Genomic DNA, 19,176 nt, shown 5'->3' on the forward strand with positions numbered 1-19,176 from the left:
TTTGATTTTTTTTTTTTTTTTTTTTTTTTGCCTCGCTTGTCTCAAGGCAGACCTTAGTATTTATGGCTTCAAATGATTGTGAAAACAGAATGTTTTAAAGTGGAAACTCAAATGTAGTCCAGCAAATTGAACAATACAAATGTTTAAAGCAAGGTGGTAGGAAAAAGCGAATGAGACCTTGAGGGGAGTGAAAAGCTGTGTGGAGGTGGCTGCAAAGCAAGAGAGAAATCTTTTATGTGTACAGTTGCACATGTGACTATAAAGAGACAGGGAGACCGTGATGGGTGGGCTTTTGTCCTTGACGTTTTAAACAGCCTGAAGCTCAAGGATTCCTCACGCTGTATCAATATGTGTCTGTCAATGCCCTGCCAATGACCATTACTCTTTTCTTGAATCCAGCTGAAAGTAGAGTTTTGAGCCCAAATAAAACAAGTATAAGTGCAACTCATCTTGGTTTTAGTGAAAGTGAACACTCCGAGCTTATCGTTCTCACAAATATTAGTTTGAATACATCGTCCACACCTAGCCAGATTAAAGATGTTCTCAGGATGTGTTAAGTATACAGTGCTCCAATGATCCCACATATTTACGGTATCTAAGTCAATTATGGTTGTGTCTGTAAGTAGTCCTATAATTAAGTGCATCATTATTGACATAGAGGGTGAGCCTCTCTGCATGAGCTTGTTTTGTTAGTGAAGGTTTACAAGACAACCTGATTATTGACAAGAAGGGAGGGGTGAGGTTTTATCTAAAACATTAGAGCAACAGCTTTTCAAAGTGTTTATCCTTGAGAATATTATGAGGGTAGATGACATTTAATACCTTATCGTAATGACATTTTGGATGCAGTTGCAATAGAACACATTTATACTCTCTAAACACTTCTTTTGATGTTAGTTTCTGTGGTGGCAAAGTCAACTGGTTATAGAAAACCTAGAGGGAAATGTGCAGGATGATTTGGGAAAGAGGGGCTAAGCAGTGACAGTGTATTTTTCAAAAACATACCATTGCTTGGTTGTCATCTTTAAAAAATATATACTGGTAGGCTTTCTGGAAAAAACATTGCATTATCCTTTGAATAAAGTGCACATGAAAGGCACCATGACGTACACTTTAATTTTGAGGAAAATAGCTATTTTCAGTGGAGGTATACCGTATCATATAGAAATACCTGAAAGTTAAAGTTAAATTTTTTTATATATAGAACACTAGCAAAGAAAAAGTAAATAAATATTTGCAACATGTACTTGAATTATGAATAAAAGTATTCATTATGCAGAGTAGCCACTAACGCTTTTATGCGATTATATTACTGGTTCATTAGCAGTAGTTATTGTTTGTTTAGGTGGAGTTTATTTTAACTTCATATATGTTATATGGTGGTTTAATCTATGACGTGGCCTAGTATTTTTTTTTTTAACACACCATATATTTTGTATGATATGATCAATTTATAAATACCATAGTCTGAAAAATAACCAGTGACTGTTGCTGTTGAACAAATGATGTAAAAACATAAAGAACAGAATTTCTCAGGGAAATGTAGTGGAGTAGAAGTATTCAGTAGACATAATCATAATATTCAAATTACTAGTACCTCAAAACTGTTTATCAGTACTGTGCTTTGGTAAATTAGGCTCTTCTTATAAAAGGTTATTTCCAAGAAAACAATAAACCCTCAATAATCACTGTCATAATGTTTCTTTACACCAACGACTGTTTTCTCATTGTTTCTGTTGCAAAAGGAAAAAGATAACGTTAAGGAAGTAATTTGAAGCATGGTGGTTACAGAACAGAACACTGTAGAAAAACAAGCTCTTAATTATTGTGGTAGGTCATTATTACACATTTATTTGGAATAGAAGTTTGTGACTGCGAAAACGCTGGTGTTTTCAAGTGCAGCAAATTCCTCAGGATTTATACTTCTGCATCGTTCTAGATAATCCCGTGTTGGAGATTTGTATAAGGAATGTAATTAGGAGTAGTCAGGTCTGTCAGAGAGAACCATGCATGTGAGGCAGTAGTTGTCATTGGGATGTATGATAACTGTATGTGCAGTGGCATGTGCAGGGGAGGGTGTATGGGTACTTTGGATTGAACATGAGTAATGGCCTGCACTTCATGTCGATGGGAAAGGACAGAGAGAAAGAGAAGGAGGAGACGGGAGCTAGGAAGCCAGAGGCGTCACTCAGATGCCTCAGGGTTTCGTTTCTGCGCCAGAGAGTGATAAGGACAAGGAGGCAGAGGGTGGAGAGGAAGAAAGGAGCATGAGAAGGAGAAGAAGATAACGCATTTGAGATGGAGAGTAAGAAAGAGGCTAATCAGGCAGAAAATGTTGTCATCGGCCAATGAATAGAAAGACAGGATGACTGTGCTGATATTCAACACCATCTCTGGAACCAGACAGAGATGGGAGGAACAAGGGGAGGGACAGATAGAGACAGAAGGAGGGCGAGAGAGAGAGAGATTGCTGTCACATGAGAGGGAGGGGAGTACTAGCAAGGTAAAGGGAGGGAGCAGGAGGACTAACAACACTGAAAGCACTGATAGGGGCGCCGGAGGCAAGGAGGCAGTAATCGAGAGAGGGGAATGGAGAGGAAGAGAGCAGCACAACAGCCTGGATAGAGTGGTGTGCTGAATAACAGTGGAAGAACCAAGAGAACAAAGAAAGGAGATCTGACAGAGGAGAGGAAATACATAAGTAAAAAGAAGAAACCGGAACGCAAAGGAAAAAGTAACATGGGAGAGGTGAAGGGAAGATCTGGGAGCCAATGAGGTCAGATAGTTGAACACCAGATAGATGAAAGTGTTTTTTCTCCCCGGACCTGTAAGTTTAGTGTGCTGGAAGGAGTTGTGTGTGGATGATACAGATGAATAAAGAACACCTGTTTTTCTTGAGATGACAGGTTGTAGCAGTTCTCAGCTCGCATGCATTGGACAGTCTCTGCAGCATTTTGCCTACCTGCATGGTGTTTGACCTTCCTTAGTCAGCAAGCACAGTGTGACTGCAGAGAGAAAATAGAGCAGGGAAGAAGAGAGTCAGAGAGAGAGCGTCTATACAAAAACACACAGAAGGAGAGAGAGTGTGTTAAAAGTGGAGTAGCAGCCGAGGGAGTTGTTGCATTGTGATTAGTGTGCCTGTGCAGTCTGCACTATCCTCGCAATGTAAAAGCTGTTCTCTGTTGCACGGGGCTCTTCTGGCGATACGGAGGAAGCTTGAGGGTTGTGTTTTTTCCTGAAAGCTTGGACCCTTAATCGGCTACAGCTCCTAAAACGTGGGTGCCACCCAGACCGGTTGACTGAAATGAATTGGCGTTAACTTTTTGGGGAAAAGATCTGGATTTTTTTTTTTTTTCTTTTTGTGTCTTTGCGTAGTGTGTTTTATTTTTATTTTTTATTTTTGACGACCTTTCACATGTTAGTGCTTTGAATCCTCTGGAGCAATGGATGTGCCAGAAAACCCCCAAGGGGGCTCTGCTCGGGTTTCTAGGGTGGGAGACTCTCGGATGGGGGAGGCTAGAGTGGGAGAGGGGTTGAGGATGGGGGAGAGAGACACTCCGCTGAGGCTGTCACCTTTCCGTATGCTTCGAGTCTTGGACTCATGCCGTCCTCCGGGAAACCGTATCGGTGAGTCTTATCACTGTCATCTGCATCCTCAAGTTCATCTACATGCTAATTCTCCAGGTCAAAGAACATATTGATCAGACTGTTGTAACAATAAATACTTTGGATTTTAATTCAGATAAAACATTGTTCAAAGGATGCCTGGAAGTAATTCTACATCTAAGAATAATATTTCCATTGTATCAACACATGCAAGATGTCGGTGTACTGATTTTAAGATCAATCAAGTCCTGAGGCTTTATTTCATACAAAGACACAGGTTTATGTGAGTAGCTTCCTCTCATAATCTGCTGATCCTACAACTCTGAACATCTTAAACGTATTAATTTTAAAATCTAATTTCCATTTTGTGGCTGGTTTAAAGATGCGAGATGCGGTGCGGTGGACCGTAGCAATGTGTGTTGCCACATGAATCCCATGAATTCTTTGGAGAAGTGAAGAGTCCTGCGAGTTCTTCTTTTTGAATTTTTAATTAATTTGCTTGTCAGCACAACGATGGCAGTATCTCTATTCCTGCTTCTCAGGCCAAATTCAGACAGTGAACTCTCCTGTGCTTTAAATAGAGTTTGAGAACTCCTGGCCTAAGAGCAAAAAAGAGACGTGAAAGGATTCAGTTCAAAGCCTAAAGCCTATTGTAATAGTTGTAGGTAATGTGGATGTGAACAGTAACTATTAATTCTACCAGTTCACCCTTGAACAACCAGTGTCTGGCTTTGACAAGTAAGGGCTTATGGCAATAAATCCCAATATTCCGGCTGCTCTTTGAAGGGTTCCTGAAGCCAATCTTACTTTACTTCTTTTAACATCCTTTCCACCAGCTTGTCCATCTTTTTTTGAGACCCTGCTATCATGTGCTGGAGATGGGTTTCTGGCTAAGTGGAATACATGCAGAGCTAGATGATGTAAGGATAGCCCTAAAAGTAACCCACTCACTCTTCCAGACGTACTAGCAGGGAGTCAGCAACCCTAAATAGGCCATCCTGGCTCCACACAGAGAGGCAGTGTTAGCTCGTGACGTTCACTGTCTGCTCTTAGTCTTCTATGGAAATAGAACAGACAGAATCTGCAGGAGACGGGAAAATAATGTGTTGGGTGATTAGGAGGTATGTGTGAGTGGAACTTCAGGTTTATTTTGAGGAGAGAAAGAGCTGGAGAAGCTGGTGTATGAAAGATGCATGTACTGTTGTTTGTCCTAGCAGATTGTCATAATATCATATTGTTTTAGGTCACAGGTGATGGAATATTCCTCTCAGGTCAGGTCATCCTGTCTCATCCACCCATATCTGCTTGATTGTTTATACAAACAGACAAGAGCCAGGCCTTTCAGACAGTGAGAAGGACCTGTGACATAATAGGGGTACTGGATACTCACTCGTCGAGAGCTTGTGGTCATGCTAGTGCGTCCGTCACTATGTAGATATATCCTGGATCAATTTTCCCCCAGTCTGGTGTCAGTTAGCTTGAGTTTAATGTTTCACCATCAGGATTGTAGGGGTTGATTCCTGATTCCTGATAGTGACAACTGACTGCTCGGTTTTCTTACCAAGGTATATTCATTCCCTGTATCACTGTGTCTTGCTCTGTAGCCACAGGCAGTAGATGAGACTTAGTGATTTAAGTGATTATGAAGTGGTTTACTGAGTATTTACACAGATGGGATGTGTTTTTCTAATGAACATATGGTGGTTTTGTCAACAGATAGACCACTGAAGCAATGTAGGCTGAGCTGGGATCTACACAGGTTAAAGACACAAACAGTCAACTGACAGTTTGTGTCAGTAGGAAAATCTCTGATCAAATTTAACTATGTAGTGGACTTTTCTGTGGAAGACCTATGGTAAATGGTCTGCACTTGTATAGCCCTTTATCACCTTATTTTCAAAACACTTTTACACTGTTTCCCATTCACGCACACATTCGCACACTAATGAGTCTGAGCTGCCATGCCATCGGGAGCAACTTGGGGTTTAGTGATTTTCCCAAGGACACTTAGACTTGTGGACAACCTTCCGCTTAGTGGGCAACCCGCTCTGCCATCTGAGACACAGCCACCTCTCTATGGAAAATTAAGAAGGGCATCAATGGGTTTTTCATTATTGGGAAAGTGGCCTATGTTAGCCAGCTGGATAGGTGGTGTGTGCAGCCTTGTTAGGAAAAATAAAAGAGATGTTAGTGTCTATATGCGCTGTGTTTATTTACAGCAGCATCCTCATTAGTTAAATCAGAATTACTTTGACATTATTGTGGTTAATGGGTGGAGCCAGAGGGCATGTGAATTACTGATGGCTGAGAGTGCAATGTGATGAACACCACTGCCCTGAAAAATGACATGATCAATTTAATAAATACAATATGAAAAGTGACATGACAAAATAAAAAGTGGCATGAAATAAATGTTATTGGGAACAATGCCACTTTGAATATTTTTTTTTTTATAATGACATGAAGATGATGTCCTTTAAAACCTATAAACATAAGATCAAGACTTAATTAGTTTATTTTCATATTTCTCACAATTTACTCCAGGGATTATTTATTTCACAATTCTTTATTTATGTCATATTGAACACTTTAGTGAATGCATTTTAAACCATGACCTCTAATTTACTTGTAGAGATTGTAAAACACCCCATAAAAACAAACAATCTCTGCAGTGCTTGACAAAAAAAAGAGATATACCTTGCACTAACGTTAGCAGATTGAAAGTAAGTAAACTGTGTTGAAAAAGCGAGTTAGCTGTATTTTGTTAATACACTGCTCACAGAGTCTATATTTAATCTTTTTCATTTTCGGACAGTATCTGTTGAGCAACTTGTCTTTCTCAAATCCCAACCCTATACATGAAAGAAGTACACACAAATGGCCTGGAATAGATCTCAGATGTTCTGTTGCTGACAGACACCTTACCGTAATAGCATAATAACATTTACATAGCTGGCCCTTGGGTGTCAGAGTCACTCGGGGGGATTTATTTTTCTATCCACCAAAACCACCCTCTTCTCAATACTCTAATCCTTCCTTTATCTGTCTCTCCTCTGCCGATGGTGGCTGTTGTAAGTGTAAACAGTAGATGATGGTATGTAAGGTAAGTTGTTACCCCTGTTAGCAGTGAGCTTTAAAATATGTCAGTCCCGTTCATGAAAAAGTTCCCTCCACAAACACACACACTCAGACGTACTGTACGTGCTGTACATGACCCAGACTCTGGAGCTGAAAGCCAAAGAGAGACCCTTCCCCCCACATTTACTCACACTCTATTGAATGAGGCAGTCCTGTCTGCTGCACCGTGACTCATTAATCAGATGGATTCTGGGGCAGTTGAAGGTGTGGGGGGTGGCCGGCCGAGATGGGAAAGCTCCAGTTGCACTCGGGGTAATATTGATATTGATGTCTGACTTCCTCATCTTACCAGTGGCATTTTACACACACACACACACACACACACACACACACACACACACACACACACACACACACACACACACACACACACACACACACACACACACACACACACACACACACACACACACACACACCCCTGCATCCCTGGTGGTACAATCCATCATTTGGGGATTGGGACCCTACTATGGCTCAAACAGAGGGGTGAATGGAATTTAAGACAGACAAAACATTGTGTCTCCTAATGATCCCATTGAGAGACTAATAGAGTAGGAGACAGTGAAATATGGTCAGTCATTAAAAAAAAAAAAAAAAAGTTCTAAAAACCTGCACTGAAAGGGAAGAATCCTTTTAGAAAGATAATGTAATGTTCATCTCAGGTTTGGTTTCTCTGCCAGCACAATCACACAGTGTAATTCCTAATAATAACACTGCCCATGTCTTTGTGTGTTTGTGTTTTATAGGTATTGTCCATGAAAATGTGAAGATGGGCTCAGATGGGGAGAGTGACCAGGCGTCTGGAACCTCCTCTGATGAGGTCCAGAGCCCAGTGAGGGTCCGCATGAGGAACAACCACCATCGGCGCATCTCTAATGAGGTACTGGAAGCTGGCACGCAGTCAGGCACGCACGAACGCGCACACACACACACACACACACACACACACACACACACACACACACACACACACACACACACACACACACACACACACACACACACACACACACACACACACACACACACACACACACACACACACACACACATACTTTTACACCAGGATTACTGTAGGACACATCCTTATTCATTGAGATATTGTGATGCTAAAGACTGTCCCAAAACATTTCCTTCTTTGCTATTCATTACACACTATAAAGGACATTTTTAGAACTATATCATGTGTCAGATTTGTAAACTAAACTGATAAATTGGACAGGCTCATATTTGACCCTGTTGATTTTCATATCAGTACCGGTGTATGTTAGTTTGCTGATATATTACAAGAAATTGCAACAAAGAAATGCCAAACTGGGATTATTTTACAGTATGCGTTTATTTTTTTTGTATCTGTTTATCATTTTCATCACAGTGGGAAAAAAAAAGCAACAATTTTGCACCCTACTGTGCTCATTTGTTTTTGCCATCTTTACCTATTTTTCCCTTATTTGTGCAATGCGTTATTGTTGTTAATTCTCACTTAGAGACCAGTGATTTTTATCAAAACAACATTACAAAATTAAAAAACGGCTATAAATGTTGTTAGACAATGTACATTGTGAATAGTAAGCACTTTTGTACACAAACCTGACCTTTGTGTGACTGTCTATGTTCATGTACCTGTGCTTTCTGTGGACAGATAGATTTGCAGTTTGCTTCTTTGTTTTACACATTAGCAGTGAGTATGTGCTCAGTGCTGCTTGTGTCTGTGGGAGATGCAGAGTGATGAGCTTAGCAGTATCACGGGAAATGCCTCTGGATACACAGACTCTATAACTGCTGTGAACAGTGGAAGCGACTAATTTAGACCATGTTTACCACAGAAAGAGAAGAAGATGGAGGGACAGTGTGGGAGAGTAAAACGCTGTGTTGAAAGTGTAATTACAGATGTAGGAATAATTATTGGTGTGACAAAGAAAAGGGAGATCCAGAGGAATAGGGCTCAGAACATGATAAGAGAGATGAGGAAGAAGGAGAGGTTGAGGACGAAATGATGGTGGGAGAGCACAGAAAAACAACGTTTTCTCTCAGCCACCCCCTTCCTTCACCCCTTCCCCCCATCTGCCTTTTTCCCCTCAGGAATCTGTCCATTCCTCTCTCCTCTGCTCCTGCTTTCCCCCTCCTCCTCTTCTTATTTCTCCTCCTCTTTCTGAGCATGTGGATGGCACTCTACCACAGTGCCAGCTTCTCTCTCTCTCTCTCTCTCTCTCTCTCTCTCTCTCTCTCTCTCTCTCTCTCTCTCTCTGTCAGTGTGTGTGCAGTCATGTATCAGGTCAGAGACAGGCATCGTTGAAATCACATGTGTGTGTGAATGCATAGAAAAATACGTTTAAGGAGGACAATGAGGGAGCTACTAGAGCTGTTCTGCATTGTGAGTATGGGGACGCACGTGTATGTGTGTTTGTATTCTGGGTCGTTGTTCAGTCTCTACCAGTGAATAACAGAGCATGAATGTTTGTATCTTCGTGAACTTGTGTCCATTGTTTCCCTTTTGGAAAGGAGTATGGACAGTGTGTGAAGAGACTTGTGTGAAGGTCTTTTGGTTTTGGTTATCTGGAAACCACTTACAAATAGAAATGCATAAGATATTAAATGTATTTGGAAAGGTTTAAAGCAATATACAGGTTTAGTGTGTTGTTATTGTATGCTGTTGCAGTGCTTGCATTTCAGTCTTTTTTGATTCAGATTCAGATTTTTAAACTACAGCTCGTCTGTCATTTAAATGCATGTGTTTGTGGCTCATTTTCTATATTTCAACCTGCTTATGCAGCGTGCGGAGCACGGATCGACATTTTTTACTGTGTCAGTGTTTGTTTTCAGGATCTATAGTATGCCACTGTGCTTTTCAGTTTAGGGGTCGTAGTATGTAGCACTGCATGTTGCGATGGTCGCCAATGAGCTCAGATAAAACCATTACAGGCGTAAAATCCCTCTACCTTTCATCTTCAGTCACACACACACACACACACACACACACACACACACTACTCTACCCTCCCACCAACATTCACTTGTAAACACGCATATCGTTATGCGCACTCACATCGAGGACACACTATGGGGCTGTTGGGACCGGGCCAGCCAGCCACAGCTGCCATGGAAACAACGTGTGATTGGCACCTTGTGGGTGAGCATGTTCTACATGGATAGTACTCGTATATGGGAGAAATGCATAGTGGGAAATGGAGAGTAACACAAATTGCATACCAGCCAGGGCTAGAAAGTGGAAGGTTAATCCAGCTGTTGCAGAGTCGGATGCATGGTAGAATCTATCAATAACGCCACACTGACCCAAGTATATAATCATTTATAAGTCTCAAAATTACATGTTAAACTGGGCTCATCTGAGACAAAAGGGCTACGAAATGTTTCTTCTGAAGAGATCTCGCGGTTCTTAATTGAAATCTAATTTAACTACAACTGTCTAACTGATAAACTGTCAATCAACAACTTTCGAACCAACCAGCTCACACTGCCAACATCTTACCCTGAAAACTAAGCTAAAACCAGCCAAAAACTTACAATATGTCCCATCATGCCTTGCACTGGCTTTTTATTCAGCCTTATTTGATATATCCATCATTCACATCATCATTTATCAGGAATTCACAGATGGCACTTGTAAATCAAATGTTTGAATTTGACTGAGCTGCTGTCACTTGTCAAACTCACTGCTGGGACAGAAGGATAAAGAAGTATGATTGTGATTTTTTTTTTTAAAAATTTTTGGTTACAAAAGGGCCAGTAACCAGGGCGAACCAAAGAGAAGTAATTTTAATGCAAGATCTTGGTGATAAATTCAGTCTTCAAAGAACTGTCAAGTGGCCATGAAAATTGCTATGACAATTTGGCTAATAGACTAATCCACAAGTGGATTGTGATTGTTTGAGATGGTGACTCAGTTTGGAAATGGGCTTATTTTAGTTTCCTTCATTTATTTTTTATGTATTATGACTTCATGTAACACCTTTTCAAAGAAAAAAAAATGCTAAATATCCTATATGTTGTGTTGGAAAAATTACTCAGAGGCTTGGTTCAAAATCAAACACATCGGACATTTTATTCTTGCAAGAAGGAGCAACTACATGCACCCTCAAAGAGAGATGTGCAGCAGTGCTCCCCCCCCAGCAGTGCTCTTTCCAGCAGGGCTCTCCCCAGCAGTCCTCTATGTCACTCCTCCGTAGGGCAGCTTTTATACAGTGTGACAAACAGTTGACAGTCACTCCCATTCCCTTTGTATCTGCTTTCGTATGGTAATACAGAGTTGGTTGTAGGTCACAAGATAAGGACACAGGGGAGTCGTCCATTAGATCAATTCAATTCACTTGGTTTTTTATTTTAGTCACACTTTATTTCACATTACTTTTTTCTTCGAGGCTGATATTGCGGAAAGTAAAACAAAAAGAATCACTTGCAAATAAGATAGACAACAAAAGAAACTTTTCGGAGCCTGCTTGACAAGAGACTTTCCGGAGCCACAATGCAAACAAGAGGAAGAGACAAATCTTTTTTTTCCATCAGTTGTGATTTTTTTTTTTTTTTAATGTTCTTGTATTTATTTTATTCTTATATACACCCTTCTTATGGTGCAAATGTATTGGTGTGAATCTACAATTGTTTTCATGGAAACTCCTCGCTCAAACATCTCACCACGTTCATAGGGTTACAGGTTACAATTTCAATTTCGTAAACTCATTAACTTCTTTCTGCCTCCCTCTGTTTCCTCCTTTTTCTATTTTCAGGACATAAACAAGCGTTTGTCTCTCCCGGCTGATATCAGGCTACCGGAGGGCTACTTGGAAAAGTTTGCCATGAACAGCCCGCCCTTTGACAAACCCATGAGCCGCAGGCTACGACGCGCATCACTGGTCAGTACTTATTGTGTCCGTGTGTACATATTTGGTACCTACTTAGCTTTAGCATTGCATACTTTTGTCTGTTCAGCTGGGTGTGTGCTGCTCTTTTTCTTTGATGCTGCTTTGTTTGGGAAAACAAAAGTAATATGAACTTTCAGCACCATTGTGCACTACTGAAATGGTTGTCTAAGGCCATGATATCATCTGACATGCACACACAGAGCAACCACACAAACAGGCTCATTTTAAACACACTGAATTATGCTATAGAGCTTACAATGGCTCAGTAGGGGCATGAATGATAGGCCAAGAGCATTATGGGTAAGAACCGGGGGGGGGGGTTGCGACTGGATGAATAGATAGGGGGATGATTGGGGGGGGGGAAATAGGCAGATATTCATGAATATGCAGCATGTCTTTGTTGCTGAAGTACTCCTGCTCTTTCACTTGTTTTTTTTTTTATTTTAGTCACACTTTATTTCACATTACTTTTTTCTTTCTGCCATCATTCAAATGGTCAAGTTTTCTTTCAGAGTGCACTGCTGTCTCCCTCACGTGCTCGCTCCGTTTTAAATTAAATTTAGTCAGCCTGACCGATACATTACTTAAAACAATATTACAGAAAGCCTCGATATTCTATGGGAAACCATAAAGGATTTGCCCTCCATCAACCATTTTTTGCTGCAATTATTGAACAGGGCTGGTGCCCTGCCTCTAGCTCTCTGCTTGAAGCACTTTAATGACGCAGCTTTTCTGCAGGAGGCTCACAGAGATGAAAGAGAGCAATCTTTGAGGAGAGGTTCGCAGGGAGAAAGATTGTGTTATGGTGGAGCAAAAGAAGAGAATACTTAGAGTTGTTTGAGTCCAAATGGGCGGGGGACATTTTCTTGGTTCGGTCCACCAGTGTTTGTGTGGCTGTGTATCTTTAGGATTGTTGTATGTACGTGATGCAATGGATCAATCAATAATTCAGCAGCAGTGTCAGACTCATCTGCTGCAACTCCTCTCCTGACTAGGATTACACCTCAGGACACCTTGAAGTGAGCCAGAGAGCTAGGAAGAGACGGGGAACGACACGGAGGGGGATGAGAGAAGATCATGAAGGGCATAAATGACAGGATGTCACGATTTTAAAAAAGTGCTGAAAAAAGAGAAACAAATATGTGACAAATGGCTCACAAACTAAAAGTTAACTGCAGTCTGTAAATAGATTCAGGGTGAAAAGCAGGAAAACGAGAGTTTGACTTATCTCTTCCAATTTGCTGAGCTTGCAGAGTTTATATAGGAAGCTACATCACGGCTAAATTGTTTTTTTTATTAGAGCATGGCTAATCTTCTTACTTCATTCACTGCGATTCGCCCGTGCCCAAGTATGTTTTTGACCGGGCAGTTCACTATTTGTTTCATGTTTACTTTTAACATGCTCTGAGCTGCTGCTATGGAAATAATTAGGCTGGGACTTTATATACATTCCTCATAGATTTTAACTCTCAGATCAGTTTGTCCACTTTAAACTGAAACTGAAGCTGTTTCAAACGAATGATGTCAGAAAAGATCGAGTGCGCTTCCACAGTCACACTTTACAAATTTAAACTTAAAAAGGTTTCTGAGTCTACTCATGTGCTGGTCTCTGGGGTGCCGGCGTGCTTGTCATTTGTTACCGTAACGTAGAACATGTGTCCGGTGTCCCATAACCGATGCTTGCATTTGAAACCGTGTATTTTGATCATTGAATTGTTTTCCAATGTAATGCAAGTGAGGTTGGTTGGTATTGGTTTTCATTCATGGCTGTTGCCCATTGATAATCAATTATTCACAGCAGTCCAATGAGATTCAGTGTTTCATGGTGCTGAGGAACGAGATTTTATTTCAAAGCACAACGCTTAATTATGTTATGCAATGCTCAAACCCATTTAACCCCACAGTGACAGAATATTAAAGTTTAGAACTGTACAACTGAAGGTACAAAAGAGCACTTTATGTGCCCTTCCCCACTTGGTTATAATAAGCTATCATTATAGCGTTCTACATGTGTGATGGCAATGTTAACTGGTAAAAAAGAATCGTAACTGAGGTAAAGTGTTGGTCCACTCCCTTGGGTCAAACTTTATCTGCTGTGATCGGCAGGTTTACATGAAAAAGGTGACAGTGCGAAGTGTTTATTGGTTGATTGATTATAGCTCCACGGACTGGCAACAAACATGTTAATGAAAGGGCTGGTCTTTGCTCCCACCTCTCATTGCCTGCCACTTCTGTTCCTCCCAAAAGGCATTCATTTTGCAACTCAATACTCTGAGTCCATACTCTGAACAGCTCATCATCAAACCTTCTCACAGGCAACACATGGAAAAAGAAACATAATTACAAATGAAATGTGGTCAAAGTAAAGGACTTTCTTGTCAATGCACATTTTGATCATAGCTTTGTCACTCCTGCTGTGAGACCACCTATCTGTACATCTTGTGTCCCCGTACAGGCTGAGACAGAACACACAAGTATTGTCTGGTTTTATGTTGCTTTAATTTTGTCACTAAAACTTGGTCTGACCTAGTTCTGCTGAGTAAGCTCACTGGAGCATTGGGAATGAAATGAACCCATTGCCATCGGAAGCATACGCAGGCGCACGCTGCTCACACATGCGCACATACGAAAAGGACTGTGAGGTACTTAGACAGAGAGTACCGATGCACTCTGTAACCGAGAGTGAGCTGGATGGAAAGAGCTGGACCTTTCTTTGTTTTAGGGACACTCCGACGAGAAAAGAGGCCTTAGATTTATTTTCTGGAGTAGTGTTGGTCTGGGTTGAGGTGGCAATAATATATGTGTGGTTTGTATGGTTTTGAGCATATGTGTACGTGTGCGTTTTGCTCATCAGGCTGACTCGGCTCAGCAGCAGCTCCTGACAGCTCTTGTCACAAACACAGAGATAGGAGCAGCGTGTGTTTGTTTGTTTGTGTGTGTGCAGGGTGACTGTGTTTACATTTGAGCACACACTGTACATATGTCTAGTGTTTAAAGAGTCTTGCATTATAGGGTACATACCCCTGCACATATGTGTAAGTGTGTCATCTTGCATTGGGCTTGTTCTGATGTTGTTTTTTAGGCATCCCTTTAAAGAGATCACATGCTTCATCAGCTAACTTGGTCACTGGAGGACGCCCCCCCCCCACACACACACACACACACACGCATATATTCATTCACTGGCCTGGCACTCAAATGAGGGTTATGATGGAATGGGCGAGCACAAGATTGAGAGAGATGGGTAGGTTCAGAGAGACGGACACAGATAAAACATGGCTGGAACAACCTTGACAGAGATAGACAAATAAGTGAGGAAAAGTGACAGTTAGAGGGATACACCCTGACGGGCCTGTGGGTATCACAGCATGACGGAGATACAGCCATCTATAATTCATGACCTTGAGAGCCAGGGGCCACATACATTATACAACTAAACCTTTATTAAATAAATTCAGGATTAATTCAGAATTTGCTCTGCACCCACAGGCGTGAAGAATGCCTGCAGGATATCGATAGAAATGTTTAGAATGAAATATGTAATGCCCATATTGCCACATTTGGTTGTGTGCCAAGGAATACATGTGCAACTGACAATGGCAAAGGAAGGAGACACGTGAGGCACTGGATAAATTACATTGAGTTATAAACATAGCCTGTGTTCTTTTATTTATGAGGTATATAGTACACCTGCATTTGTCTCCGGCACGCAACTGTTTGCTATGTGCAGTGCTCATAATGCTAAAATCTGTGAGCAGTGATGCTCCTACAGAAAGTGTTATAATTACTTTTAAATCCATATCTGCATTAACTATTGTTAAGAGTAGGGGAAATTTAAAATACGGTAAATGTTGGAAAAACCCAGCTAATGTTTAAGCACAAACACACACACACACACACACATACACAGAGGACTGGCGACTCAGACCCCTGCAGATGTGGGCCAGATGTCAAAGTAACCAGACTGAAATCTGAACAACCCTGGCCTGGAAGATTTGATTCAAGAGATAGTTACGATGGAGAGGCCTCGCCTGGCCTACAATCAGACTGCACCAAACATTCAAGCTAGCAGGCTTAGTGATACTGCTCAGTGATATCACTGCTAATTTCTTAAACTGCTTCTTTTCTGCAGTCTGAAATCGGCTTCGGGAAACTTGAGACCTACATCAAACTGGACAAACTTGGGGAGGTGAGACCATTAAAGAAAATCAGCAAAAGTTGGTTATTTTTCAGTTTGTTTGATTTTACAAATGCACTCACATGTTTTCCATCTCTGCAGGGGACCTATGCTACAGTGTTTAAAGGGCGAAGCAAGTTAACAGACAATTTAGTGGCTCTGAAGGAGATCCGACTGGAGCACGAGGAGGGCGCGCCCTGCACGGCTATCCGAGAAGGTACTGAACTGCTGTGAGCAAGTTTAAATGTTGTGATTTGGAAGTATGCTACTCAGGAGTCAACATGACACGTACATACTGTGCAGTCGAGAAGCTTCCACAGTTTTGACAGTGTTCCTCGTAGCTACCCGAGCTCTTGGTGAACTCGCTGTGCTGTGTTACTTCTCACTGGTTGTCTGTGTTTGACTGACAGTGTCTGATGTGTTTCCTCCTCTAGTGTCTCTACTGAAAGACTTGAAGCATGCCAATATTGTCACTCTTCATGACATTATCCACACTGACAAGTGCCTGACACTCGTGTTTGAGTACCTGGTGAGTGCCACTGAAATGTTTATAGTTTGTGTATGTCATAAAAGGGTGTATGGTATTATACTCTACTACTATATGTACTTTTCTTTTCTTCTTTCTTTCTTGCGTTCGGCTTCCTTCCTCGCTTCCTTTCTTCTCTTCCCTTCAATTCCTTCCATCAGGAAAAAGACCTGAAGCAATATATGGATGACTGTGGGAGCATCATGAGTGTTCAAAATGTCAAGGTAATTGAGAGTAATATATCTGGTCACTACTGAAGAATTAGAAATGTATATGTCATTTTATTACTGTGTTGAAGTCATACTCCTCTTCTCTCCTCCTCAGATCTTCTTATTCCAGCTTTTAAGAGGTCTGGCATACTGCCACAAAAGGAAGGTCCTCCATAGAGACCTTAAACCCCAGAACTTGCTCATCAATGAAAAAGGAGAGCTCAAACTGGCCGACTTTGGTATGTCATCATTTAACAAACTACAAACACAACATGAGTTTTCTATTATGTCCCTGTATTAGTTTGACTTCTCAGATTGTCATGAATAAAGGCGTCACGTATAACAATTTTGATTTTGGTGAAACAGTTTTATTGTTTCGCTTTATTTTCCCTTGGTGGTAATTAGAATATCAGTACTGAATGTTCAAAACTAGAATTGAAACTGCTATCAGCACATGCCTCATATTTGACTAAATTGAACAAAAAGTTGTAAAGAGCAAATTTTCTCTCTTAACATCAGATAATATAATGTTTTTTTCTTATTGTTTTGTTTTGCAACACTGCAGATGTTTCAGAAACTTGTGTTGTGTGCTAACCAGTTTCTTAGAATTTGAATTGTTGATGTGGCAACAAAATTGTATTCATTTTAAAATGTTCATAGTATGAGATGGTGATTAACAGTGGTTTTTTTTTTTTTTTTTTTTTTTTTTTTTTTTTATCAAAACAAAAGATGTACCATTAAAATAGTCTCAAAGGCCCTCCTGCTCCTCAGACCCAACAGGACAACACATTGTTGTAACTAGCCACCCAACACTGCCCTCCTTTGGTAAAACCTAAAACATGACTTGCAGTCATACATTCTTGAGTGCTGGTGTAATTCCTCCTTGTGAATTAAATCTATGTTATCAGATTAAAAAAAAAAAGGCATCTTGACTAAGATTTAAATAATCTGTTTTATAAAACAGTTACAGTTTTCACATTTTTAAAAACATATCTTGAACTAATAAAGTATCATATTTTCATAACTTAGTGTTACTGTTTGTGTTTGAATTCAGGCTTGGCACGAGCCAAGTCTGTACCTACGAAGACCTACTCCAATGAGGTTGTGACATTATGGTACCGACCACCAGATGTGCTGCTGGGCTCCACCGAGTACTCTACACCCATTGACATGTGGTGAGCAAACACGCAAAGAAAATCATTAACACCACACCTGATCATCTTTTTCTTTGGCTCTTTTGTTACTCTTTGTTTTTAATCCCCAGTATTTTTTTTTATTTTTTTTGCAGGTGCTACTTTTGAGGTTTTTGAACTCAGCTGTACTGTACTTGAACACTGAGTTCCAAAGATTGGGGATGTGGGGTTGCTATTGGGCTTAACATATTTAATTATTGATGAACCAGTAAATTTCTGTTTATTTCTGGACCTTAAGATTAGTCCCTTTTTTTGTTTTGGTGGACATGTTTTACAGTAGGCTAACTAGAGTACGGACTACATAGGCCCCATCGTATTTTTTATTTTTTATTTTGCACTTAAGCAGTATCAGATTCCTTTACAATATAGTTGCCTATTCAACTCATTACACCTCAATGTGGCTCTGTTGTAAAGTTTTTTGACAGCCAACAGTTTAATTCTGCATCATGGGTGACAAAATTGCAAAAGCACAAACTATGTAGGTGTTATATGTGCTGTATTTTGCTCTAATTTGCATTCCACTGTTTCTGTCCTTGGTCCAGGGGTGTGGGCTGCATCTTTTATGAAATGATCACAGGTAGACCTCTCTTCCCTGGATCAACTGTGGAGGATGAGCTTCACCTCATATTCCGCATACTTGGTGAGACACCAGTGGAATTCAGATGAGCATTTACTTGTGTAACATTCATGCTTTTATATATATATATATATATATATATATATATATATATATATATATATATATATATGGTAACTGATCCTCTTTATCTTCAACAGGTACTCCTACAGAAGAGACCTGGCCTGGTATCACTACCAGTGAAGAGTTTAAAACATACAATTTCCCCCGCTACCACGCAGAGCCCCTCGTCAACCATGCACCCAGGTGTGTAGAAATGGATGAATGTGCATACAGCACTGGAGAAGTGTGTGTAGATTGAGTTAGATGTAATCAGATAAGGTGCAGGATTGATTTTCTGGAGGAACATTAGTCAAGCATTTTCATGTCTTTTGAAATGGAAGCAACACTACACTGTACAGCATAGTGAACACTATACAGCAGGTCAGCATTTGACCTCACTGACACTCAACTCTTCCTCTTTTTCACTTTCCCTTCCACTCATATTTTCTTTTCATTTCCGTCACACAGGATAGACAACGATGGTCATGACTTGCTCTCCATGCTCTTACAGGTAAAGAACATTGCTGTTTACAGATGATGATGGGAACTTTTAAGATATACACACCTAATGCTTTTGATAAGATATTAATAATCCTGTCTCTATGTGTCTCTAGTTTGAGGCAAAGAAGCGTGTATCGGCTGAGGATGCTCTCGGACAGTCATATTTCAGAAGTCTTGGGGAGCAGGTCCAAACGCTGGCTGACAGTGAGTACATGTAGTTTGACTTTAATGCACACATTTAATGCACAAATATGGTCTAACCTGCCC

At 40.6% G+C, this 19,176-nt stretch overlaps 1 protein-coding gene across 8 annotated transcripts in view; it reads left to right on the forward strand.

The window, feature by feature from the left end:
* LOC138637138 (cyclin-dependent kinase 17-like) overlaps window positions 1-19,176 on the forward strand; it is a 37,839-nt gene that overhangs the window by 12,180 nt on the left and 6,483 nt on the right. For 6 of the 8 annotated variants that reach the window (XR_011312344.1, XM_069725635.1, XM_069725623.1 and 3 more), the window contains 12 exons: window positions 7,491-7,624; window positions 11,490-11,615; window positions 15,757-15,813; window positions 15,904-16,018; window positions 16,236-16,330; window positions 16,489-16,551; window positions 16,652-16,775; window positions 17,591-17,711; window positions 18,272-18,369; window positions 18,507-18,612; window positions 18,877-18,919; window positions 19,023-19,113. Coding sequence is in view for 7 of the 8 variants with exons in the window: in XM_069725635.1 (XP_069581736.1) it covers window positions 7,491-7,624; window positions 11,490-11,615; window positions 15,757-15,813; window positions 15,904-16,018; window positions 16,236-16,330; window positions 16,489-16,551; window positions 16,652-16,775; window positions 17,591-17,711; window positions 18,272-18,369; window positions 18,507-18,612; window positions 18,877-18,919; window positions 19,023-19,113 (1,173 nt within the window). In the remaining variant the exon portion in view is untranslated. Of the gene's footprint in view, window positions 1-1,900; window positions 3,628-7,490; window positions 7,625-9,044; window positions 9,119-11,489; window positions 11,616-15,756; window positions 15,814-15,903; window positions 16,019-16,235; window positions 16,331-16,488; window positions 16,552-16,651; window positions 16,776-17,590; window positions 17,712-18,271; window positions 18,370-18,506; window positions 18,613-18,876; window positions 18,920-19,022; window positions 19,114-19,176 lie in introns of those variants that run through there. The other 2 variants (XM_069725654.1, XM_069725678.1) reach the window with 2 other exon arrangements.

The sequence above is a fragment of the Brachyistius frenatus genome, unplaced genomic scaffold, assembly GCF_029030835.1.
Source record: "Brachyistius frenatus isolate BFR_SWC_R1_liver_20210118 unplaced genomic scaffold, ASM2903083v1 Contig_6, whole genome shotgun sequence".
In the NCBI taxonomy this organism is placed as follows: domain Eukaryota; kingdom Metazoa; phylum Chordata; class Actinopteri; family Embiotocidae; genus Brachyistius; species Brachyistius frenatus.